This window comes from Salvelinus namaycush, chromosome 5 (genome assembly GCF_016432855.1).
Source record: "Salvelinus namaycush isolate Seneca chromosome 5, SaNama_1.0, whole genome shotgun sequence".
Taxonomy (NCBI): domain Eukaryota; kingdom Metazoa; phylum Chordata; class Actinopteri; order Salmoniformes; family Salmonidae; genus Salvelinus; species Salvelinus namaycush.
In genome coordinates, this window is record NC_052311.1 from 39,081,962 (window position 1) to 39,108,366 (window position 26,405).

General features: G+C 44.3%; 1 protein-coding gene across 1 annotated transcript; it reads left to right on the forward strand.

Annotated features, from left to right (window-relative positions):
• The first annotated feature begins 3,436 nt into the window (after nucleotides 1-3,436).
• LOC120047527 (transforming growth factor beta-2 proprotein-like) lies at nucleotides 3,437-26,340 on the forward strand. The gene is made up of 7 exons (XM_038993053.1): nucleotides 3,437-4,782; nucleotides 21,328-21,491; nucleotides 24,400-24,532; nucleotides 24,652-24,762; nucleotides 25,121-25,289; nucleotides 25,648-25,801; nucleotides 26,087-26,340. The coding sequence occupies exons 1-7, from the start codon at nucleotides 4,437-4,439 to the stop codon at nucleotides 26,243-26,245; spliced, it is 1,236 nt and encodes a 411-aa protein (XP_038848981.1). The 5' UTR covers nucleotides 3,437-4,436; the 3' UTR covers nucleotides 26,246-26,340.
• Nucleotides 26,341-26,405: the final 65 nt, after the last annotated feature.

A 26,405-nucleotide genomic window follows, 5' to 3' on the forward strand; every position in this document is an offset into this window, starting at 1 on the left:
TTGGGAGTTATAGTGGTGGTCTAGTCCTGTGTTTGATCATACACCGGAAGCGGAAATATATTTGATATAAGAAACGGGTCATTTATGGACAATAAGTACCATCTTTGTTAAAAAGCTAATATCTTTTGTTTGTGTATAGACTGGCAGGGAGGCAGAAGAGAAGCCAGCTTGGAGCGTGCTGAGAGACGACTTCATGATGGGAGCCTCCATGAAGGACTGGGACAAGGAGAGCGACGAGGAGGAGGCACCGGGGGGTGCAGAGGACTACAACAGCGAGTCGGACTGAGCAGACAGGCCCATCTGTGTAAGTATGTGTATGACTGAGCACACCCAGGAGTGTGTGTACACAAGACCGTGCCTTTGAGTCCACTGTGAGGAATGGAGCTGAAGGGTCCTGCATCGCTGAGATCAGCCCTGTCCCCAGCCTCCCTCTCCTCTTCCCACAGAGGCAGCCCTACCAGGCCCAAAGACCCCTCTTTTGAGTTTTCTATATGGAACCAGGAGCTGAAGAAAGACTGGGGTCAAGGTCCTGTTCTGGCGCACAATTATTTGCGGCAGGATGCCTAGTTTGTTTAATGCTGGTGCTCTCTGACTTGTAAATGTCCCACTGAACATTTTTCTGTCTGAACTCTGTTGTATATAGACCTTTTTTTTTTTCATAACAGTTGCATGTCCCTCAATAAAAAGCCAGTTGATAAACATTTCCCTTTTCATTTTTGTGATTAGGTCTTTTTAGGTGAACTGAGGGCTAATGTAGCCTTTCACTGAATACTAATTTAGTTATAGTACTAGTTATAGCACTAGTTTAACAATGTGTTTATACACTGTGTACAAAACATGCACACCTGCTATTTCCATGACAGACTGACCAGGTGAAAGCTATGATCCCTTATTGATGTCACTTGTTAATTCCACTTCAATCAGTGTAGATGAAGGGGAGGAGACAGGTTAAAGAAGGATTTTTAAGCCTTGAGACAATTGAGACATGGACTGTTTGTGTGCCATTCAAGGGGTGAATGGGCAAGACACAAAATATTTAAGAACTGAAACGTTGCTGGGTTTTTCCCGCTCAACAGTTTCCTGTGTGTATCAAGAATGGTCCACCACCCAAAGGACATCCAGCCAATTTGACACAACTGTGGGAAGCATTGGAGTCAACATGGGCCAGTATCCCTGTGGAATGCTTTCGGCACCTTGTGGAGGCTGTTCTGAGGTCAAAAGGGGGATTGGTGCAACTCAATATTAGGAAGTTGTACTTAATGTTTTGTACAGTATCTAGTGTATTTCATCAATTATATATACTGTATATATATTTGTATGTGTTATGGTTGTAGTTATCCTATGACAAACAAAATACATGGTAGACATGCTCCCTATCTGTCGGAGAATGTGAGGTGCGCTACTTATGACCCCTCAGAGAGGAAATGTGTGTGTGCCAGAGAGCACGGAACAGCTGGTGACATAGAGATGCTGTCCCACTACATAAACTTCTCGTTTTGTGACGCTCACCCCGTTTTACACACTGCTTGCCTGCGTGTGTCTACTGGATGGTTGCCACGGTGACGGCCCTCGCCTCGGAGTGACCCGGAGTGCCAAGTTGATGTGGAGACTGCTTTTGCTGACTCCTCTTTTCTCTTTCTCTCCCTTTCTCTTCTTTTATTTTTTTACTCCCTCTCTTCCTGTCTGACCCTTGCCACACACACACACAAGTAGTGGAAATATTTGCAGAGCGCCCTTATCGCCGCAAGGAGAATGCCGCCACGACTCAGCCGACCTGTCTCCACCGCGTAGAACGCTCATTTGTCATGGCAACACTGCGACCTGCCGCTATGGAATGCCAGGGCTCTCCTGGCTCTGTTGACACACTGCTAGAGAACCAGCCTGCTATGTCATCTCATCCTCTTCAGTCTATATGGTATTTCCCTCTGTCCCTCTTTATTCGGTCCAGCTGTCCCTTTGTTGCTCTAACCTGGGCCATGTTCATTAGGCACAGAATGGAAGAAAGTGTAGGTAATCAGCAAGGCACTTCCTGAATTTGCCCAATAAGACGCACTTGTTTTTGTTTTCCATCATTTTGTCAGTATGCCTAAATGAACACGACCCAAGGGTTTTCCTGAGCCGGTGTACAGGGATTGTAGAGCAGGAGTTACTAATACAGGTTCACTGGGTGTAAAGGAATGATATAGGGGTATCTGCAGGTGCAGAAGGGGATTAAACATGACAGGGTCACTCACTACATATGTTTAGAGGGCTTAAAGTAATAATGGTGTTCTGTCTTTGTTACTGTACCGTATACACTGACTGAGGTCATGGTGTCTTCAACACAGTGAGCAGGTGTTGGAGAGGACATGCAGGAACTGCCCTCCCTGTGTGCGATATCTACCTCTACTTTCCATGCACCTTACACACACACACACTCACACCTCTTGTTGGCCTAAGATGTCTGTGTGGGTACTGATTTAGTGACATCTGGTTTACACCAGTAAGGCTGAGCTCTGAGAGTTTCTGAGAGCCTGTCACAGCTGATGAATTGCAGGCTTTGGTTTGGGTGGAGTGGAGTGGTGTTGGAGGTGTGGAGGCAGGGTGAGAGAGGGAGGTTTTAGCAGAGACAGGAAAAAAGCCTTGGCAAAGGATGAAAACAGTGGGATTTTCTTGGGGGCGTAAATGTAAATCAACCTGGTGCATTATGACTGTGGGAGTGAGAATACAAGAAAATTGAAAAATAGAGTGGATGCGGGAATGTCCATGGACTCTCATGGCTGACATGGTACAGTCCACCTAAGACAGGTGCAGGGATGAAGAGAGAGCTGTAATGTACCACTCCCTGACAAAGACCCAGGGGGGAACCATTCTAAACATCCCCCATTTAAGAGCTGGATAAAGGGTTTTAAAAAGAATGGGCATAAAAAATAACACCTTGTAGTAGTGATGTTGTTTTTTATTGAAGTTATTTAAACCTACGGGAAGCAGTATTCTTGCCAACATCTGTCATGTTATTGAGGAGGATTGAGAAATGAAAAGGCTTACCCAGAGCCCACAAATCAAATCAGCCTATATAATTTATTTATCCAGTTCATATCATTTCTCAGGAAGCTAAATTGTATGTTCTTGTATTTTCGGAGTTTTCATCTGCAATATGTTTCTTTCGAGCCATCCCAACTCGAATCTTAAAATATTTCTGGTCTACTTTGTCCATTGCGTAATGCGGTAGCAAAATAAGTGTGTTTTACACCGTACTTGTGAATATGGTTATTTAGCTAGTGGACGCCAAATTAACCATCTGGCGTTAGGACCCCGTGGTTGCGCGCAGGGACATTACCCGCTGCACTGTCTGCACTGTCCGGATGGGCACACTAAACACTCGTTACAATAAATCGTCTCGTAACCTGAAGTTGAAGGAGTCCCCCGGTCTGAAAGTGACGACCACAACATCAATTTGAAGAAGGGGGAGCACGTGGTTAAGTAAGTCTTATAAATATCCCTCTACAACCGGCCGCATGCTGTTGTGCCACTGGCAACATCAGCTCTGTGGACCGATTTCCAGCAAGAAGGGATGGAGGAACGCGTCAACGGTTTACCATTGTATTAAAAGGAATTATTATCTTTATACTTCAACGTACTTGCCATACTTTTGATTTAAATAATCCCGCACTTTCTCCATTTATATTGACCCAACACATGCGTTATAACAACTTTAATAGGTTATATCTCCTCGAGACGACACCTTGCGAGTACCAGGACGGGTGGATTTTTGCACTGTTGAATGTTCTTCTGTCAAGAACCGCGATGCAACTGCTCAGCGAAGCCCATCTTGATCTTGAGATAGAGAAATCAAAGACGGACTTGTGCTGAGCGCGTTACTGGCCACCGTTGGAAAGCTTGCAGCGCTCTGATGCGGTGGAGGTGTGCGCTAACCCACAGGCTACACGTCTGTTCTGTACAACTGGAGATAGCGAGCTAGCTGGTTGTAGTTTGTTTTACTTCAAGGTTTTTGTATTGAACTTTGATTGCCATTTAATGGCCACAATTCGGTCTTTTTGTTTGGACAATTGTAACTTTACGCGCGTTTAGTATGCGTTTATTGTGAAGTGATTGGTAATATACATAGCCTACTGCTGCTGTCTGCTCCCCGCTGCCCGTATAACGGATTTTACAGATTATTTCCCTTCCATGGTTGTTAAATGGATGTCCAGGTACAATTTGAAATACTGTGCTGAAACTGGGATCACAAAACGACCACGTTTCCCAATATTTAGGCTACAAGTAGTTAAGTGTGTAGGCCTATATTTAGTTGTAAAAAAAATCCAATATTTTGGCATTTTTTTCATGTTTATATTGCCTTTTACTGTTATATCTAAATTCCCTTTGCAAGGCCGCTTTATAATTTTTTTGTCAATATTTCAAGACGCTGCTGTAGTCTACTTTTAGAGTTCACAATGAACTACTGCGTTTTAAGTCTTCTCCTGACCTTGGATTTAGCCACTGTGGCCGTCAGTTTGTCTACATGCAGTACGCTGGACATGGATCAGTTTATGAAAAAGCGCATAGAAGCCATCCGGGGACAGATACTGAGCAAGCTGAAGCTCACGAGCCCCCCGGAGACATACCCCAAGCCAGAGGAGGTGTCGCGGGATATCATCGCCATCTATAACAGCACGAGGGACCTGTTGCAGGAGAAAGCCAACGAACGGGCAGCAACGTGTGAGCGCCAACGAAGCGAGGAGGAGTACTATGCAAAAGAGGTTCACAAAATCGACATGCAACCCCTCTACCCCTCTGAGAGTAAGTGTGTGTGTTTGTGTGCGCGCCTGAATACGTGCCAGAGCGCCTGCGCACATGTGTAATGTTATGGTTAAAGGCATAATTTAAAAGGTCCAATAACAGGGAATTACCCACTGGGCACAGAAGTCAGTTCAATGTATAGTTTTGATCTACATTTGGTTGAGTTGTCAACTAAAGTGAAATCAACAAAACATGTCACCATGTCATTGGATTTAGGTTAAAAGTTGGATGACTGCAGTTTTCCACTGTGAGTTTTGGGGTTGAAATGACGTGGAGACGTTTTTGCCCAGTGGGTAGTATTATTATCTGCAAAGTATTCAAAGATCGCCATCCCTTTATGTATGTCATCATGTGTGTTTGTGGAAACTATTATAAACTATTCCTGGCACTGTTGCATCCAGGCAGGTAAAACAACGATAATGCGGGCCTGTGCTGCTAGAGCGGTCATCGAAAGAAGTTGCCTGACATGAACTTCTCGTGAGATCGATTTCCTTCTAGGCTGACTCCCGCCACCGGCTTGACAATGTGTTATTGCATAGTTATGAGGTAGTAGAAACAGACTACAATGAAACACTGATCCAACACTTACACTCTAAAGAAGGAGTACCTTGTATTGCGTATGTGAGTACATTTGTAACTTAACACGAAAGTTTTCCCAAATGTTATGTTAATTCAGCGTGTCCTTGCCTGAGTCTCTCCAGCCTGGAGCTGCTGTGTAGATAGGGACAGGGTGAGCACCAATGGCAAATGACTCATTAACACATAGAGAGGCCTATGAGTATTTATATCACATTGACAGAGTGGATTATATCAGTGACAACCTCTTATTCTCAGTGGACGCCTCTGAATTCCTGATTTCTCTGACTGCTATAAAGTATCAAGAGGAGGGCAATCTAATATATTGTCAGAACAGTTTTGAGATATCAAGTTTTATTCCTTTCGTCTCCGGGGGCAGGGGGTGATATTGAGAGAATGGTGTGTGTGTGTTTTGTGTGACCTACACTCCCAAATTGGATTGGATTAATAGGGGTCTGGGACTGCTAAACCTGGCCTCCCAGAGTCACTACAATTACCTAATTTAAAGTTGCTTTTACCCCCCCCCAATGCTTGCAAGTAATAAACCACTGTGTTAATAACTACATTTTTACATAACACAATAACACAACACAATAATACTATTGAACACTGCTATTGTGCCATTAATTAGGAGATATTTTATATGCCCCCAAAGTATATTTTGCATTAAATATTATCCTTGGCCCTGCCCGTTGTATAAATACCCTAAATATGAATAGATCAGGCAATGTGCCAAGCGCAGTCAGGAAGGCATTTTTAGGGTATAAATAATCCTGAGTCAACATCCAGAGAAAAAAAACAGATTATTTTTTAATTTATCCTTTTTGATTTTCACTTCTGACACTGCTCCACTCTAGCTCCTGGGAAGAAAGATGACAAAGAGAGAGACGTGAGAGAGGGAGAGGGAGTCAAACCACCAGTTGTTAGTCCCATAGTGCACAGCCAAAGACGATACAGGTGGCTCTTTTTTTAACAGTTGACTGTGTGTGTGTGTGTGTGTGTGTGTGTGTGTGTGTGTGTGTGTGTGTGTGTGTGTGTGTGTGTGTGTGTGTGTGTGTGTGTGTGTGTGTGTGTGTGATCCAGTGTCAACATGTGAATGTCTTTGCCAGCTAGTAATGCACACAGACACACAAACGCACAAGGGTATCAACCTTATTTGGTAGGGCGCCAGGAAGTCCTCAGAGGCAGCACTGCGGGGCACCACGGCACTGTAACTCCCACTAAAAGGGGGAGAGGATGGGCTGTGGAGGGGAGGAGTCGGCCGGAGCAGGTGGGGGATGGGTGGGGTTTGGGGAGGGCATAGTGGGGGCAGAGAGAGAAGCCTGGCAGGGCCCACAGTGCACTATTTAAACCAGCAAGCAGGCATTGTACATATAATACTGAATGCTGCCCTGGGCTCTGCTCTGCCACTTGCTCCATGGAAAATTCCAGCTGGAGACCCACTGTTGCTGGGCTGTGGAGTGGTTGGTAGAAAGAGAACCTATCCTTCCCCCATCCCAATCTCGTCCTCTCTTTTTCTCATCCGCACTCATTTTTGCCCCTCATTGATACTCATTGGCCCCCAATTAAACTCTTCCCAATGTTTGCCTTCTCTCACCCCCCCCCCCCCTTTCCCAATCTCGTATGTGTGTGTGCGTGCTGCATGCATTGCCTGCATGTGTGCTTGCTGCGTGTTTTTCAACCTTGTTACCTAGGCTATGTCATGGGACAGTCTCTCATGATGCTGCATTAGTCTTGTTCATAATGGACTGTACATTGGCCTGTTAGCATGCCCTCATTGCCCTATACATAAATGCTTGTTTAGCATAGCCCTGCCTACTCTCTAAGTTATTGTATGTCTCCAGTGTGTTATAGCTCTCCTGTGGACTAGAGGCTTCCAGGAACACAGTGACCCTAGTGTGTGTGTGTGTGTGTGTGTGTGTGTGTGTGTGTGTGTGTGTGTGTGTGTGTGTGTGTGTGTGTGTGTGTGTGTGTGTGTGTGTGTGTGTGTGTGTGTGTGTGTGTTTGTGTTTGTGTGTGTGTGTCTGTTGTGGGATAGTTTTGCCATTCCCTTTACTGTGGCACATGGTTTGTGTATTACACTAAGCTGTCTTTATGATTTGTGTATGTATGTTTAAACTATATGTGTTGCTTGCTTTTATAAAATGGGATTTAGATGATGTCATGTACACAGCATCTTTTATTTCAGCTCATGAAACATGGGACCAACACTTTACATGTTGTATTTATATTTTTGTTCAATATAGAAGTGCAATCGTTGTTCAGAGCAGCCTACTCCTCCCATGATTTTAGTCATATCACTGGGAGTGTTTGTATTAAACTATATATAGCATTTGATTTACATTAATGTTAACTTTGGAAATGTACATTGTAGAATAGAAGCGTACATTGTACGTAGTGTAGTACAATTTACGACACTATCTAAACTACACTCAATGCATTAGACATTGATATATTGTACTCACAGCAAATAACTTGACTTATTTCCAATTTATGAGACGTTGTTGGGCAAACATTTCAGTGTTTTAAGAGAAGTCAGCTGTTAAGGAGCTAACACAGTCTGTGGAAAGCATCTACCTGTTGTACCAATGTAAATAGAGACCACATGTTGATTCTGCCTTTATCTAGTAGTGACGATTCAATGGAGCACTAATTACCTAGCCTTTCGATAACACATGACACTTCGAACAGGTTCTGAACATTAAACTTTACATGGTTAAAATAAAATGCATTATGGCAAGTTTGAATCACTTTAGAAAAGCCCAGTGTGTATGTGTCAAGTGTTTGAGTTACAGAATTACTTCTAATCAGCTTTTTAAACTGTCTGCAGGAAGGATGTGTCACTTGTATTATGGGAGGCAGAGAGTGTCAGACTTACATAGGACTTAAAGACAAATGCACATTTATGAATAGCACTGCCTGTATTAAGATTTAATGGTGTGTATTGTGTGCATGCATGTGTGTGTGTCCGCCCGTGTTAGTGTTACATGTGTGCTTGTGTGCATTCAAGCATGTACAATACCAGTCAAAAGTTTGGACACACCTACTCATTCAAAGGTTTTTCTTTATTTGTATCTTCTTTATACCACCCCTACCTTGTCACAACACAACTGATTGGCTCAAACACATTAAGAAGGAAATAAATTCCATAAATTAACTTTTAACAAGGCACACCTGTTAATTGAAATACATTCCAGGTGACTATCTCATGAATCTGGTTGAGAGAATGCCAAGAGTGTATAAAGCTGTCATCAAGGCAAAGGGTGGCTGGTTTGAAGAGTCTAAAATATAAAATATATTTTGATTTGTTTAACACTTGTTTGGTTACTACATGAATCCATATGTGTTATTTCATAGTTTTGATGTCTTCACTACTATTCTACAATGTAGAAAATTGTACAAATAAAGAATGAGTAGGTGTGTCCAAACTTTTTACTGGTACTGTATGTGCTTGTGTTCTTGTCTGTGTGCCTGTCTAGTATGCTAACGGTCCAATGTAGCCGTTTTTATCTCAATATCAAATCATTTTTGGGTAACAATTAAGATTGGTTTAAATTAAAATGGTCAAAAAGAAACAAAAATAGCTTCTTAGCAAAGAGCAATTTCTCAAGCAAGATTTTCTCTAGGACTGTCTGGGAGTGGTCTGAGTGGGGAGGGTGGAAAACGAGCTGTTATTGACAGAGAGGTTTGGGACTCTCTTTCTTATTGGTCTATTAACTAATTTAACGCCTGGTGATGTCACCAGGCAGGTCAAAACTCCATCCCACCAAAACAGGCAGAAATTTCAGGCAGTCTTTTGAACAGCTCTTACACTAAAAGAGCGTTGTCATCATTTGCACTTTTTCACAGTATTATTCCCTCATAGTGCAGAAATATGAAATACAGGCAAATCTAGTTTTTGACTGCATTGGGCCTTTTCTATAATATCAGCATCTTTGTTAGTTTCTGTTTGACTGCTGGTGTTTGTGTGTTCGGATGTGTTAGCTCAGTATGTTGAAAGCCTTGTGTGTGTTGAGCCTGGTGTGGCTCGATGTGTGTGATGGATTGTGTTTAGTTAGTTTAAGTGAACACTCTTGCCTATCTCCCCTGAACTTCGGTAAATACCATGGTCTTGTGGCGCGTGTGTCCGCATGTGCGTTCGTGCGTGTGTTGCTGCTTCGTGAGGAGAGGGCTGTACAAACAACAGCCAAACAGATGAAGACAAACACACTGTGGAGAGCGGGCCCGTTTGAACTATTTGTGGGCGAGACGAAGCCTCGCGCTCACGCTGTGTTTGCCACTATTATTAGCTGCATCTGACTTTCACCAAGCTGTTTCAAGGGAGAGTGATTTTCCTGGGTTTGGTGCCACTGTACCTCAAGCAATTGCACATCAGTCTTGAAGGGATATTGTCTGAAAGCAACTCCCATTGTCAATGTGTTTCCCCTGTATCCCTGTTTCAGGTATATGGCTGTGATACGTAATCCTGTCTTTCTTTACACTGGTGGCTAAGTTGTTTCTGTGTCATGGAGCTGAGTTCTATCATAATGAAACTGTGTTGGATATGGAATCATAATGCCACGTAGCCTTGGTGTTGTGTAGTTCTTTGACTGGGGTATCTGCAGTAGGTCTTTGTCAGTGTCAGTTTCTCTGCTGTTGTGCACCCTGTTGATGTCTCACTGGTGTTCTTAGAGAGGGAGAGGGAGAGACAGAGAGCCAGGAGGTATCAGCAGCAGCAGCACTGTGGGATTGTTGTTGAGAATGGGGCTCGATCCTCCGCTAGACTTACGCAAGACCTGGACGCTGCTGCCATTTGAACTGGAGGACAACCGTGGCCAAGCAGCATTGCATAACCGAGGGAAAGATTAAAAAAAGATACCGGGGAAAGAGAGAGAAAGAGTAAGCAAAAGAATAACAGCTGTTTCTCCGACAACTTTTCGTATTGTTTACAACAATGGGACAGGTTCCCGTGTAAGGTGATACTCTAACATGAGAGTAGTAGGAGGGAGTGAGAGCTAGTTCTGCTGTTAGTGGAGGGCAGTTTAGTGAATGTGTCCTGCAGAGAGGCACGTTTTATGGGACTGTTGAATGTGTGATTGCGGTTTGTAATGTTACGCAATCGCCGAGCAGAGGATAGTGTATTGCTGTGTGTGTCATAGTGTTCCGAAGGTTTATGTATTCAGCGATTAATGAGGTGAGGTATTCTCCCACTGAGTTTGGACCAGGCCACTGCTACCCAGCATGCATGCACACCCTCGCTCTCTTGCTCGCCCTCTCTTGCTCGCCCTCTCTCGCTCTCTTTTGCTCTCTCTCGCTCTCTCTCTCTCATACACACACATTTAAACACAAACACAAACATACACACACCGCCATGAGGTATCTCTCTCCTTCCCCCTTTCTCTATATATCTCTCTTACACTATCTCTCCTCGTCTTTCTCCATCGCTGCTCTGTTATGCTGCTACCTAGTTTGCTTGTTTTCTGGTTGCCATACAGCAACAGTGGAGAGGGACCATGTGTCTGACTGGTGGCTGAAGCCCAAAAGCCCCTCTCATCTGAGTCTCTCTCTTTCTCTCTCTCTTTCTCTCTCTCTCTCTCTCTCTCTCTCTGTGTTTCTGTGTATGTGTGTATATACATTTCTGTGTGTGTGTGTGTTGGTCTGTTGCTGGGATAGAGGCCTTTGGAGACTGACAGGCCTTCGTGGAAGGGGCTTCAAAGCACCGGGTATTTTTAGTTCCCAGGGATTATGTGCAGAGTTGTTTTCAATTTGCTATTGGCAGGTGAGTGGCTGGGCGGAGGCGTCTGCAGGGAACGAGACAGGCGGGAGCTCTCTTCCGTCTCACATTCCCTCTCTCTCTCTCACTTTCTGTCGTCTTTTTCCCCTTTACTCTCACTCTCCCCCCACTCTTTCCTCTGTGATCTCCTGTTTGTCTGTCCCTGTTTCCTTCTCGACTTCTCTCTTTATCGCTGTCTCGTTGTTCTCCTATTCCATCTGTCAAGTTTGACTTTCTCAGCCAGTCGACTTTACCTCTCCTCTCTCCTTTCCTCTCCTCTCCTTTCCTCGACCTCTTCGTTACCTTTTCTTGACAAATATTTCTCTCCTTTGTCATTGCTCATGCCTTTTTTTTTCATCCTCAGATGGTCGTCTTGATTCCACACAGGATCTGTCTCTCCCCCTCTCCCGCTCACCTTTGCATTCCTCCCTTCTATCTTCTCTCTCCTCTCCACGTCTCCTCATCTCAAATAACATTTTATTTGTCACATGCTTCGTAAAACAACAGGTGTAGACTAACAGGGAAATGGTTACTTACGGGCCCTTCCCAACAATGCAGAGAGAAAAATATAGAATAAATAATAAGACAAGGAATAAATACACAATGAGTAACAACAACTTGGCTATATACACGGGGTACCAGTACCGAGTTGATGTGCGGGGGTACAAGGTAATTGCGGTAGATACAGTGCATTCGGAAAGTATTTAGACCACTTCCCTTTTTCCACATTTCGTTACGTTACAGCCTTATTCTAAAATGGATTAAATAAAACATTTTCCTCATCAATCTATACACGATAGCCCATAATGACAAAGCAAAGACAGGTTTTTAGATAATGTTTTAACCAAGCCATGAGGTCAAAGGAATTGTCCGTAGAGCTCCAAGACAGGATTGTGTCGAGGCACAGATCTGGGGAAGGGTACCAAAAAATGTCTGCAGCATTGAAGGTCCCCAAGAACAAAGTAGCCTCCATCATTCTTAAATGGAAGAAGTTTGGAACCACCAAGACTCTTCCTAGAGCTGGCCACCCAGCCAAACTGAGCAATCGGGGGAGATGGGCCTTGGTCAGGGAGGTGATCAAGAACCCGATGGTCACTCTGACAGAGCTCTAGAGTTCCTCTGTGGAAGCCACTCCTCAGTAAAAGGCACATTACAGCCTGCTTGGAGTTTGCCAAAAGGCACCTAAAGGAATCTCAGACCATGAGAAACAAGAATCTCTGGTCTGATGAAACCAAGATTGAACTCTTTGGCCTGAATGCCAAGCGTCACGTCTGGAGGAAATCTGGCCCCATTCCCACGGTGAAGCATGGTGGTGGCAGCATCATGCTGTGGGGATGTTTTTCAGTGGCAGGGACTGGGAGACTAGTCAGGATCAAGGGAAAGATGGACAGAGCACAGAGAGATCTGTGATGAAAACCTGCTCCAGAGCACTTAGGACCTCAGACTGGGGTGAAGGTTCACCTTTCAACTGGATAACGACAGGAGTGGCTTCGAGACAAGTCGCTGAATGTCCTTGAGTGGCGCAGCCAGAGCCTGGACTTGAACCTGATCGAACATTTCTGGGGAGACCTAAAAATAGCAGTTCAGCGGCGCTCCCCATCCAACCTGACACAGCTTGAGAGGATCTGCAGAGAAGAATAGGAGAAACTCCCCAAATACAGGTGTGCCATGCTTGTAGCATCATACCCAAGAAGAGTCAAGGCTGTAATTGCTGTCAAAGGTGCTTCAACAAAGTATTGAGTAAAGGTTCTGAATACTTATGTAAATGTGATATTTCATTTTTTTCTTTGTAATACATTTTGGGTATTGTGTGTGGATTGATGAGGGGGAAAAAACTATTTAATCCGTTTTAGAATAAGGCTGTAACGGAACAACATTTTCAAAAATATAGGTAGGGGTAAAATGACTAGGCAACAGGATAGATAATAAACAGCAGCAGCGTATTTGATGAGTCAAAAGAGTTAGTGCAAGAGGGTCAAATGCAGATACTGCAAATGCAGATACTCTACGCTGACTTTTTTTTACAAAAAAAAGTGGAAAAATGTAGGCGGACACAAAGAAATGTTGAAGCACAATGTTAAATATTTAAGGCAAATAAATAAAAAATGTAGGTCGCACAGAAAAATGTTTGGGCACATATGTGAGTAAATGGTCGCACTGTAAAGTCCTGAGATAGTCTGGGTAGCTATTTGGTTAACTATTTAGTAGTCTTATGGCTACTCCTGGTAGAAGCTGTTCAGTGTCCTGTTGGTTCCCGACTTGGTGCATCGGTACCACTTGCCGGTCCAGTGTGTGTGAGAGAGAACAGACTGTCCATCCATAGAGTAAGCCTGGGGAATCTGAGAGCATGTCTTACAGAAGTGAGAAATGCTCCAAAGTAGGTCAAATAATTTCCCCTTCGGTCTGTCCCGGTATCTCGGCCCTGCAAACCAATATTTGGTCTCAATTTCCATTTTCAAATGGTGAAAATGACTCTGAGGTAGCAAACAGTTGCATCCAGTAATTTTACAAAGTCATATATCAGACTTTTGGGAAATCTGAACAAACATTTTGATATTTTCCTGGTAATTCATGGCTTGTAGGACCATTCCAACAATAAAGAAAATGAATGTCTCCTCGTAAAATATATACCACTTAATGTCATATTTTATTAAAGCCACATGTTATGCCATAAAGGTCTCCAGGCAACTCAAATGTTTTAATATTACACAAAACACCCTGTAATATCCCCCTGTGTGTGTGTGTGTGTGTGTGTGTGTGTGTGTGTGTGTGTGTGTGTGTGTGTGTGTGTGTGTGTGTGTGTGTGTGTGTGTGTGTGTGTGTGTGTGTGTGTGTGTGTGTGTGTGTGTGTGTGTGTGTGTGTGTGTGCGTGCGTGCGTGTGTGTGAGACTGTGTTTGCATGCACCATGCCAATTTATCTGCAAAAACACTTGCAGGTGTTGTTATGAAATCCTAATAGCCTGTGATAGTATCACAGGTTTTTATTGAAACTGCAGTTTTTAGCCTGGTCCCAGATCTGCTTGTGCTGTATAGCTAACTTTGGGTTGTTGTCATGCTAAATGTTTGGCATGACAATGATCATTGGCAAGACAGCAAACACAGATCTGGGACCAGGCAAGTTTTCTCCAGAGCAGAACCTTGTGAGTTAGGTATTTAAACTTTTGTAGGCACTCTTCAGCTGTTTCTCAATGATTTTCACTCTTTATTATCAGGGAGTGAGGACAGGAAAAATCAAGTTGTCTTCAGTTAAGGAGACGAAAGAGCTTGTTGAATGAGATTTTAAAATAGTGTGTAGATCCTAAGTAAAAACTGTGCAGACATTTTTATTGGCTGACCATTAGCAAAAGGAGTCAAAGTCAAGTGCTGCTGGAGCAGTGGGCTCAGCCGAAACCAGCACAGACCAACTCCAAATTTAACAGTTCGGCCTTAAATAGTTTTTTCCTTTCTCGAAGGTCAAATGTTTGCCCACTTCAGGTGTTTCACTGACCTGTGCCAAGCACCATAAAGTCCCTTTCATGTAAAAAAAACCTCTCCTTAATGTCGCTCTCTAAAGTAGAAGTCAGACACAGCTTGACACATCACTATTTGACAAACAGTCTGCAATTAAGGGCAGTTTTAGTGTCATTACAGTATAAACTGAGAGAGTTTGGGCAACACACACACACCACGGTGTACTTTATAAAACCTGCATGTCTGGAGTGCATTAAAAGACAAAGATGATGCTGGCTGCAGTTCTGGAACTGCTCTGGGGACAGGAAGCAAGGGGGTGGAGCCAGGGTGCAGGAAGTGTGTGTAGGGTCAGTGGAGGTCAGTGACAGTGTGAGGAGTGAAGGACGCTGGGAGGGGTTCCATTGGTTGGCACAGGTCCCTGTGACTCTGCTGTTTAGATAACTGCACAGCAGACATTGAGCAGTTCACAGTCCTCCCGGCTCTGGAGCCGTGGGAAAGATGCATATTTAATGTAATTCCCCCAAGATAAACGCTAGTCAACATATTTTCTTTGCATTATTTGAGGTCTGACAACACTGCATCTTTTTTTGTTAATTTGACCAGTTGTCATTTTCTGCAAGTAAATGATCTAAATGACAATATTTTGGGGGGGAATTTGGGAGAAATGTTGTCAGTAGTTTATAGAATAAAACAAAAATGTTAATTTTACCCAAACACATACCTATAAATAGTAAAACCAGAGAAACTGATAATTTTGCAGTGGTCTCTTAATTTTTTGCAGAGCTGTATATTGTGAGAGGGGGTGGACCCCCGCGAACCCTCTGCTGACGCCAGAGTTTGGGAACCACTACTCTATAGGACTCCACTTGTGAGGAGAGCATATTAATGCCCATGATTTTGGAATGAGATGTTCGGTGAGCAGGTATATACAGTGCCTTCGGAAAGTATTCAGACCCCTTGACTTCTTCCACATTTTATTCGTTTATAGCTTTATTCTAAAATGTATTGAATTGTTTTTTCCCCCTCATCAATCTACATACAATACCTCATAATGACAAAGCAAAAACAGTTTTTTAGAAGAAAAAATATATATAATATCACATTTACATAAGTATTCAGACCCTTTGCTCAGTACTTTGTTGAATCACCTTTGGCAGCAATTACAGCCTCGAGTCTTCTTGGGTATGACGCTACAAGCTTGGCACACCTGTATTTGGGAGTTTTTCCCCATTCTTCGCTGCAGATACTCTCAAGCTTTGTCAGGTTGGATGGGGAGCGTTGCTGCACATCTATTTTCAGGTCTCTCCAGAGATGTTCTATCGGGGTCAAGTCCAGGCTCTGGCTGGGCCACTCAAGGACATTCAGAGACTTGTCCCGAAGCCACTCCTGCGATATCTTGTCTGTGTGCTTAGGGTCGTTGTCCTGTTGGAAGGTGAACCTTCACCCCAGTCTGAGGTCCTGAGCACTCTGGAGCAGGTTTTCATCAAGGATCGCTCTGTACTTTGCGTCGGTATCTTTGCCTCAATCCGAGCTAGTCTCCCAGTCGTTGACACTGAAAAACACCCCCACAGCATGATGCCACCACCATCATGCTTCACCGTAGGAATGGTGACAGGTTTCCTCCAGACGTGACGCTTGGAATTCAGGACCAAGAGTTGAATCTTGATATAAACAAGAGTTGAATCTCCATATAAACTTGATTATCATGGTCTGAGAGTCTATACGGTGCCTTTTGGCAAACTCCAAGTGGGCTGTCATGTGCCTTTTTTTTCTGAGGAGTGGTTTCCGTCTGGCCACTCTACCATAAAGGCCTAATTGGTGGAGTGCTACAGATATGGTTGTCCTTCTGGAAGGTTCTCCCATCTCCGCAGAGGAACTCTAGAGCTCTGTCAGAGTGGCCATCGGGTTCTTTGTCACCTCCCTGACCAAGGTCCTTCTCCCCTGATTGCTCAGTTTGGCCAGGTGGTCAGCTCTAGGAAGAGTCTTGGTGGTTCCAAACTTCATCCATTTAAGAATGATGGAGGCCACTGTGTTTTTGGGACCTTCAATGCTGCAGACATGTTTTGGTACCCTTCCCCAGATCTGTGCCTCGACACAATCCTGTCTTGGAGCTCTACGGACAATTCCTTCGACAGACAATTCCTGTTTTCGCTTTGTCATTATGGGCTATTGTGTGTAGATTGCTGATTATTATATATTTTAGAATCCATTTTAGAATAAGGCAAAACGTAACAAAATGAGGGAAAAGTCAAGGGGTCTGAATACTTTCCGGCACTGTATGTTTCCAAAGGTTGTTTTGAATAAATGTTATAAGCTGATGTTTGAAGTATCCCAGGACAGGGTTCTTCCTCCCCGCACAGGAAGAAATTCATGGTGTATTATTATGAAACAGTGTGCTCCCTGAAAGATAAGCCCAGTTTTTTTCCTCCCTCAGTTGCTTGTATGTGACTTGCCACATAACTGACTTGCCTGATTGAAATATGTGATAAGAAATAAAACTATGTGCTTGTTGTTTATTTTTGAAAAGTCCATGACAATCATTGCTTGGCTTCTGAATATACATGGGGGCAGTATAGTATTTTTCTCCCAGCAGCACATGCCTGACTATTTTGTCATTGGCCTGTAATGTCATGGAAGTGATGAGTAATGAAGGGAACGATGAGAGGGATCAGGGGGGCTGTTTATTCGCTGTGTGTGACAGCTCTCATGTGACATCAGGCTCCCCTCTGGGAGGAAAGGGGGAAGAAGGGAGGCCTTGGTCTGGTTAATGAAAGTATAGTGCAGCCCCTCTAACCAACCCCCTCCCAATGAGCCTGCGCTTGGTGTGTTCCGTTCCATGTGTGACATCACCACTGTCTCCTCGCGTCTCAATTCCCTGAATGAGCCCGGGTGCAGTGCACACAGACAGACCACAGCGGCGCCAGTTGTGGTGGATCATTTTTGGTGTCATGTTCGTATAAATCAGTGTTACCGTGGTCAGACTGACTCTCTCTCACTCTCTCTGCCACTGAACCTCATGTCAACCAGCTTATTGAGTCACCCAGAATTCCCCAGTTGACTTGAGGATGTATTACTGTATTGTGTGTGTCTGCTTGACTGTTTATGTTTTGTTGAGTGAAAGGACCTATTGTGCAGTAGTTGTGTGTGAGAGAGCATTCCATGTGTACATAACGGATATACAGTATCTTTGTGTGTGCTTGCGTGTGTTTGGTTTAGTTTATTACGATCCTCAGTAGCTACTGTACATGCAGCAGCTACTATTCCTGGGGTCCACATAAAACGTACAAATACATAACGAAGTACAGAACAGTTATAGACAAGATACATTAAATTATACCTTTTTTTTATTAAATAAGAGTTATACAGTGGGGCAAAAAAGTATTTAGTCAGCCACCAATTGTGCAAGTTCTCCCACTTAAAAAGATGAGAGAGGCCTGTAATTTTCATCATAGGTACACTTCAACTATGACAGACAAAATGAGAAAAAAAATCCAGAAAATCACATTGTAGGATTTTTAATGAATTTATTTGCAAATTATGGTGGAAAATAAGTATTTGGTCAATAACAAAAGTTTATCTCAATACTTTTTTATATACCCTTTGTTGGCAATGACAGAGGTCAAACATTTTCTGTAAGTCTTCACAAGGTTTTCACACACTGTTGCTGGTATTTTGGCCCATTCCTCCATGCAGATCTCCTCTAGAGCAGTGATGTTTTGGGGCTGTTCCTGGGCAACACGGACTTTCAACTCCCTCCAAAGATTTTCTATGGGGTTGAGATCTGGAGACTGGCTAGGCCACTCCAGGACCTTGAAATGCTTCTTACGAAGCCACTCCTTCGTTGCCCGGGCGGTGTGTTTGGGATCATTGTCATGCTGAAAGACCCAGCCACGTTTCATCTTCAATACCCTTGCTGATGGAAGGAGGTTTTCACTCAAAATCTCACGATACATGGCCCCATTCATTCTTTCCTTTACACGGATCAGTCGTCCTGGTCCCTTTGCAGAAAAACATCCCCAAAGCATGATGTTTCCACCCCCATGCTTCACAGTAGGTATGGTGTTCTTTGGATGCAACTCAGCATTCTTTGTCCTCCAAACACGACGAGTTGAGTTTTTACCAAAAAGTTATATTTTGGTTTCATCTGACCATATGACATTCTCCCAATCTTCTTCTGGATCATCCAAATGCTCTCTAGCAAACTTCAGACGGGCCTGGACATGTACTGGCTTAAGCATGGGGACACGTCTGGCAGTGCAGGATTTGAGTCCCTGCCGGCGTTGTGTTACTGATGGTAGGCTTTGTTACTTTGGTCCCAGCTCTCTGCCGGTCATTCACTAGGTCCCCCCGTGTGATTCTGGGATTTTTGCTCACTGTTCTTGTAATCATTTTGACCCCACGGGGTGAGATCTTGCGTGGAGCCCCAGATCGAGGGAGATTATCAGTGGTCTTGTATGTATTCCATTTCCTAATAATTGCTCCCACAGTTGATTTCTTCAAACCAAGCTGCTTACCTATTGCAGATTCAGTCCTCCCAGCCTGGTGCAGGTCTACAATTTTGTCTCTGGTGTCCTTTGACAGCTCTTTGGTCTTGGCCATAGTGGAGTTTGGAGTGTGACTGTTTGAGGTTGTGGACAGGTGTCTTTTATACTGATAACAAGTTCAAACAGGTGCCATTAATACAGGTAACAAGTGGAGGACAGAGGAGCCTCTTAAAGAAGAAGTTACAGGTCTGTGAGAGCCAGAAATCTTGCTTGTTTGTAGGTGACCAAATACTTATTTTCCACCATAATTTGCAAATAAATTCATAAAAAATCCTACAATGTGATTTTCTGGATTTTTTTTTCTCATTTTGTCTGTCATAGTTGAAGTGTACCTATGATGAAAATTACAGGCCTCTCTCATCTTTTTAAGTGGGAGAACTTGCACAATTGGTGGCTGACTAAATACTTTTTTGCCCCACTGTATAGGAAAGACAGGTGGAGACCAAAAAAATACTATTTTACACACAATTCATATATACATATTCATTTTCTTAAATACAGTACAGTTAAATTACATCTTTAGAAAGAGGAGGCGCTGTGATGCACAATGTATTTTTAAAGCTAAACTTGCGTTTTGCTTAAGTAACATCTGGTGGAAGAGCATTCCACGATGACATGGCTCTATACATAACTGAGCAATGCATTAAATCTGTTTTTGGTTTGGGTACCATGAAGAAACACGTTGTGGCGTGTCTGGTGGGGGTATGTATGTCTGTTTGAAGTGTATGCAAATAGATTGTATGTGTGCGAATGGATATCCAGACCTGTACATTAGGTGAGTGTGTGTTCATTGTGGTTAGTCCAGCTGCACTATTTCCTGTGCCCTCGGTCAATGCGGCCAGTGTTGTGTTAAGCACAGCGGCCTCATTCATGAGGCAGCGCTGCTGTGAAGAAGTTACACACCGCCTTAAGCTGGCCCATTGGGACTTGGAAGTGTGACTTTCTCTGTTGACGGATGGGAAGGAAGCGAGCAAGAGCGTAGTTAGTCTTGGCTCATCTGACTCTCTGGTCACACAGAGAAGGGTTAGTGTTGGCGCGCCCAGACCATTGGTCACTGGCGCAACACACAGAGAGAGAGAAGAAAGATTGATAGACTGATAAAAAAGACAGGAACTGCTCTGAAACATGACGCTGGGACGGGTATTTGGTAGGTGCCTGTGAGAGACCTGAGTGGGTATCTCACTAAGAAGGTCAAAGGTCACATTAGACACAGTCACCTCACCCATGGTCCCTCTGACACAAGAGCATTGTCACAGCTTTGTGTTTAACACGCATACAAACCACACACACACGCAAGCTATTATAATTCAACTAATTTATCTCAGTGTTGAGTAAAGTAAATTGTATTTTGTCTGTAGTTGTCCATTTAGGTCTGGCTCCAAGTACAACTGCTTAGCAGTTTCTCTCCTCTCTCTCCCTCCTGTCTTGATGGTCGTTGCGGTTGTATACTCTCTTTAAACAAACCATGGTGGCTGGCTAATCCTGGGCTTCTGCCTAACGTTGCAGCCATCAATTTAAGGCTCCGGGCCTCCTAATACACCGTGGTGTAGGGAACTGTCAAACACACACCACCGCACACATGGTTCCCAACATTACGTGTGTTGCATTACTTTCTGCGCCCAAGCACGGCTGTCAGGCGCACCACTACACACAGGGTTGTCAGTGTTAAGTGTGTCACCCGGTTCCACTGTGTAAGCTTCTGTCAAACACACGCTTCCACCACACATGGTTTTGAGTTGTGTGTGAGTGTTACAGTACTACTGTGCAGATCCCATATCAGATAGTTACACAGAGCTACACACATGTTCGGGAGTATTCAGTGAGTGTTACGATAGTACCGGGTTCCTATAGGAACCATATGAACTGCAGCATTACCCCCAAGTGACCCTCGCGAGAGACAGGGAGATGTGTGTGTCTTAACATTGCAAGAGAGCGAATGGCATCAATTCTAATCTGGTGTGTGAGCCATTTTGATAACTGCTGTGGTTTCTCATAGAGAAACTATGAGAATTCTTTGAAGTTGCAAAGATGAGAGGGAATGTCATTTTGCCTTTTTATGACCTCTCAACTGAACACAGTGAGTGAATTAACTGGGGAAGAGTAAAAGTAGGGAAGAATTTCCACACTGTCAGCCATTACATTTGGATTGGTCTTGTCTTTACACACACACAAACACAATCGTCAGTCGTGTTGCTAAACTTCGCCCTCCTTCCTGTATTTCAGATGTCATCTCTCCCATGCACTACAACCCGTACTACAGACGGCTCACCTTCGACGTGACCTCCATGGAAAAGAATGCCTCTAACCTGGTCAAAGCTGAGCTACGCGTCTTCCGTCTCCAGAACACCAATGCCCGTGTGTCTGAACAGAGGATTGAGCTGTACCAGGTAAACCTCCCTTCTGTCCTCATCTCTAACCAGGTTTCCATCCATTTTTTTTTTTATTTTTATGTATTCGATTTTTTTTAACCCCCTTTTTCTCCCCAATTTCGATCTTGTCTCATCGCTGAAACTCCCCAACGTGCTCGGGAGGCAAATGTCCAGTCATGCGTCCTCCGAAACATGACCCGCCAAACCACACTTCTTAATACCCGCCCGCTTAACCTGGAAACCAGCTGCACCAATGTGTCAGAGGAAACACCGTTCAACTGACATCCGAAGTCAGCCTGCAGGCGCCCGGCCCGCCACAAGGAGTCGCTAGAGCGTGATGAGCCAAGTAAAGCCCCCCGGCCAAACCCTCCCCTAACCCGGACGACGCTGTGCGCCGCCTTATGGGACTCCCGATCACGGCCGGTTGTGATACAGCCTGGGTTCGAACCTAAGTCTGTAGTGACGCCACTCCAACCTTTTTATGTGAGTGAAGTACATGTTGGATAAAAAATGTAAGACGAGCCTGATGGAAACAGAACATTTTTCAGTAAACTTACCAAATGTAGACTGAACAAAGTACACTAGACAAGTTGGCATCTTTTTGTGTCAGTATAATTAATTATGCGAGAAATGTCGGTGGAAATGCTTTTATTCACCAATATTGATATAATAACCATCATATTGAAGTAAACTTGGAGTGACACGATGACATGTTGTGTGGTACTCCCACTACGACTTGTCCAGGAAAGCATGCAATTTATTAGGTTACAGATTAAATCAATTAAGATGAACTTCACAGGTTGGTGAAAGTGCAATGTGATGAGCTTGATGCTCCTTTCCAATAAATACCGAGGGTCTTATTTTGGTGACGTGATCATCGATGCTTGGCGTTTGACAAATACAAATAATCTTGCTCTTTTGTCCATAATAATCTCATTTTGTAGGCTATAGGCCTAACCGCAGTGTATCTGTTGGCTAGAGCGCATGTGTCAATACCAGTGGGCACACTCGCTATATAACGCAACATCTTTTGTGAGAAAACCATCAGTAGAGTTGAAAATGCATTGGAAACCCATTTTACTTTTTTATTCGGTACATGTGCACTATGTCATCACGCACAGCTTTTTATCCACAACAAGTCCATTTTATGAAAACACATCTCCGGTGGGAGAATGTGCATATTGTTTTTATGCGGATTTTAGAATATTTGCATGAAAATCTTTCGCCAATTGGATGAAAACCTAGTTGATGAACCACTCTGAGCTGGATCTAGTGTCATTTCCACTTAAGGACAAAACAGAACGTGCCAGCGAATTAAAAGCAGTGAGTGGCCATTTTATCACCTCTGACCACAGAACAACAGCTGTAATTTTCTGTTAATTTCCCGACGATTCTACATGTTCAATCGCCACCATTCATCGACACTCAGCAGGTGATTTACTGTGCACGGCTGATGTACATTATGGTGTGTATTTTCCTTTATTCTTTACTCAACCACTCCATACTATATACATACTGTGTCTCTATTAGCACATTTGACATAGCATGAATAACAATATGGTGGTATTCCACAAATATACTATTTTTTGTTTTAATCCCCCAAGTTTTACCACTTCACACCAGTACGTAATGCTTACCACTAAATTACTATATGCCGTACTTGAACGTACATGCGTGCACTCACACACACATTATGAAGCTCAGCGTGGGCCTGTTAGAAATGTGTGAGTCAGTAGTGTCGGGAGCCGGGCGGCTCATGGATCAGTCCAGCGTTATTTGTGAGTCGAGAGAGGAGTGTGGAATGCAGAGCGGTGATTTAGACCCGGTGCTGAGTCTCCGAGGGCTGCGCTCCGGCCCAGCCAGCCCAATGTCTACTACCTCCACACAGTGTAGGACCGTCGGCACCAGCCCATTCCCAGGGCGTGGTAGTGTTTATGTCCAGCCAGGGTGAATGACAGGTGGCCTAAACACAGCTCAACATGAAGGATTTTCTCACGCGAACACAGGCGATTGAAAGCGTGTGAGGGAGGACGGATAGAGCCGGTACAACCAGGGAGCGTTTCTCCAAGGAGATCAACTGACAACCTTCAGTAATACATTCAAGTCGCGCTGTACATGAACTGGACACCCAAAACCTTACGCCGATGTGTGTAGTTCCACACACATTTAGATACAGAGTGGAATTGAGCCTATCATAATTATGTATTTTTCAGAGATACAGTGATACTATACATTAACTACTAGGAAGGTTTTCTCTTTGCCATGACTGTTGAGGAGTGATCGGGCCCTGAGATGGTTCACTCGCCAGGGCCTAGTGAAGACTAACCAGGGCCTAGAGGAAAGATAGCTAGGGCCTAGATATGTTGAAGTAAGTGACCATCCAGGTCGATGGGCCCCCCATGTCTGTCTCTCATCTCAAGGGTTTGTAAGCAATTGGCTACAGTCTCTGTAGGCTTACTTTTCAGAGATTTTGACTGGTCTCAACCTCCTTTTTCTCTCGCTCTGCCTCTCTCTCTCTCTCTGCCTCTCTCTCGCCTTTCCCCTACCTCTTCTCCCTCCCTCTCTCGCGTCTCTCGTCAGGCTTCCCTGTAGCAGCAGTAGATCTCAGTGGTGTAGCAGACAGTGGTGGAGTAGAGGAGCAGTGTTTTTCACATTAAGGAGAGCATGGCCAACATCAATACATGGTTATGAAGGACAGCAGAATAACAACGCTCTGTCCGGCATCTGTTTCCGGCCCAGCTCGGCTCCTCCTAGACCTGCTCAATCGATCAGGGAGAGAGCAGTCTGGGAGACTGGGGGGGACAGGGGGGACCACTACTAGACCCGAGTAACTGAACCAGGAGCGACTTCTGGGACTTACCAGAATTTCCCTCCAGGTTGTTCTCATACATAGGACTTGTGTTGTGCGCTTGATGTGTTTCCACAGATTTTAAGTCACAAGGACCTGGCTTCCCCGACGCAGCGCTACATCGACAGCAAGGTGGTACGCACGCGCATGGAGGGGGAGTGGCTGTCTTTTGACGTGACAGAGGCAGTCAGTGAATGGTTGCTTCACAGAGGTAGGACACAGAGGTTTTTTACCTCCTATACTACAACTGAATCACTGATCAGACAGTACATGTTGCTGAAATCTCATTGGCCTGTTGTATATGAACAATCCTGTCTATATCTCCCCCAGACAGAAACAGTGGATTCAAGATCAGCTTGCACTGTCCGTGCTGCACGTTTGTGCCCTCAAACAACTACATCATCCCCAATAAGAGTGAGGAGCTGGAAACCCACTTTGCAGGTATGTATTGGACAGTATAAGTGTGTTACTCTACAGGTATACAGATGCTATCTTAATTTGACCAGTTTCTCACAGCAGGAAAAGAATCCTGCAGCAACAGGAAATGTGAATTATTATGGACAGTTTTGAAGGGGTTGATACATTTTTCATTTGGGAAAATCAAGTCTGAAATTTTTAAGTGTCACAGAGAATTTTCCTGTGCAGCAGGAAATGCAAATTGTAGTGTATTCAAGGTTTTTTTTAAACTTCAAAAATGTGTCATTTCCACTTTAAAATGTCACACTTGATTTCCCCTAACTTGATTTGACATTGTATGAACATGATGAATATTGATGATATGTATGTGTGTGATTGACAGGTATAGATGACAGCTTCCACCACAGCGGAGACCTGAAGGTGTATAGGAAGCGGCGCCACAGCGCCCAGGCTCCACACCTGCTCATGATGCTGCTGCCCTCCTACCGCCTGGAGTCCCAGCACAAGAGCCACCGCTCCAAACGAGCCCTGGACGCTGCCTTCTGCTCCAGGTACTGACCCATACTGATCCCTACTGATCCCACTGATTCTCACATGACCCCGACACCACTCTGCTGTCGGGAACTCAACACACACACAAGCATGTGCGCATACACACACACACACACCTAATAGATACTTTACATACCGAGTAAATAGTTACCTTCTCTGTCAGCAGTTCACCCTCTCAGTGACACACACACACTTCTCAATTGTTCTTATTGCAGAACTCTCTCTGCTCACAGCTATGCATGTATTCACTCTCTTACACACACACCCCCACACACAGACAAACACACACACACGTGTGGCTCCCACAGAACCGTATCCATCCCTCACTCCTAACTCTCTCGGTCTTCCTACACACAGAAACGTCCAGGATAACTGCTGCTTGCGGTCGCTCTACATCGACTTCAAGAAGGATCTGGGCTGGAGGTGGATCCACGAGCCCAAGGGTTACAACGCTAACTTCTGCGCCGGTGCCTGTCCCTATCTATGGAGCGCTGACACCCAGCATTCCAAGGTGAGAAGTCAAGGGTCAAAGGTTAAATAATCCACAGGATAATAATCCAAATAATCCACAGTTTAGAGCCAGCAGAGGTCAGAGTGGTAGTGTAGAGCAGTGGTGAGAGTAGCAGTGTGGCGTAGCGATCATTGTGGCAGCGTTGTGCAGTGGAGTTCTTCTGTAGATCGTCTCATTCCTATTTTTTTGTTTTTTTCATAGTTTCAAGCAGCACTGGTCAAAGACCATTGCCTTTGTCCACATCAAGCCTCATACTTGACCTCTGTGTGTGATTCTTCGCTTCAGGTGCTAGGTCTGTACAACACCATCAACCCGGAGGCGTCAGCTTCGCCCTGCTGTGTGTCTCAGGATCTTGAACCTCTCACCATCCTCTACTACATCGGCAAGACCCCCAAGATAGAGCAGCTCTCCAACATGATCGTCAAGTCCTGCAAGTGCAGCTAGGAACTGTTACAAGGCAACACACATGTGCATACACACACATTCAGTCATACATATTCATACACGCGTGCATATTCAGTCACACAAACACACACACAAACACACACACACACACACACACACACACACACACACACACACACACCCACCCACCCACACGTAC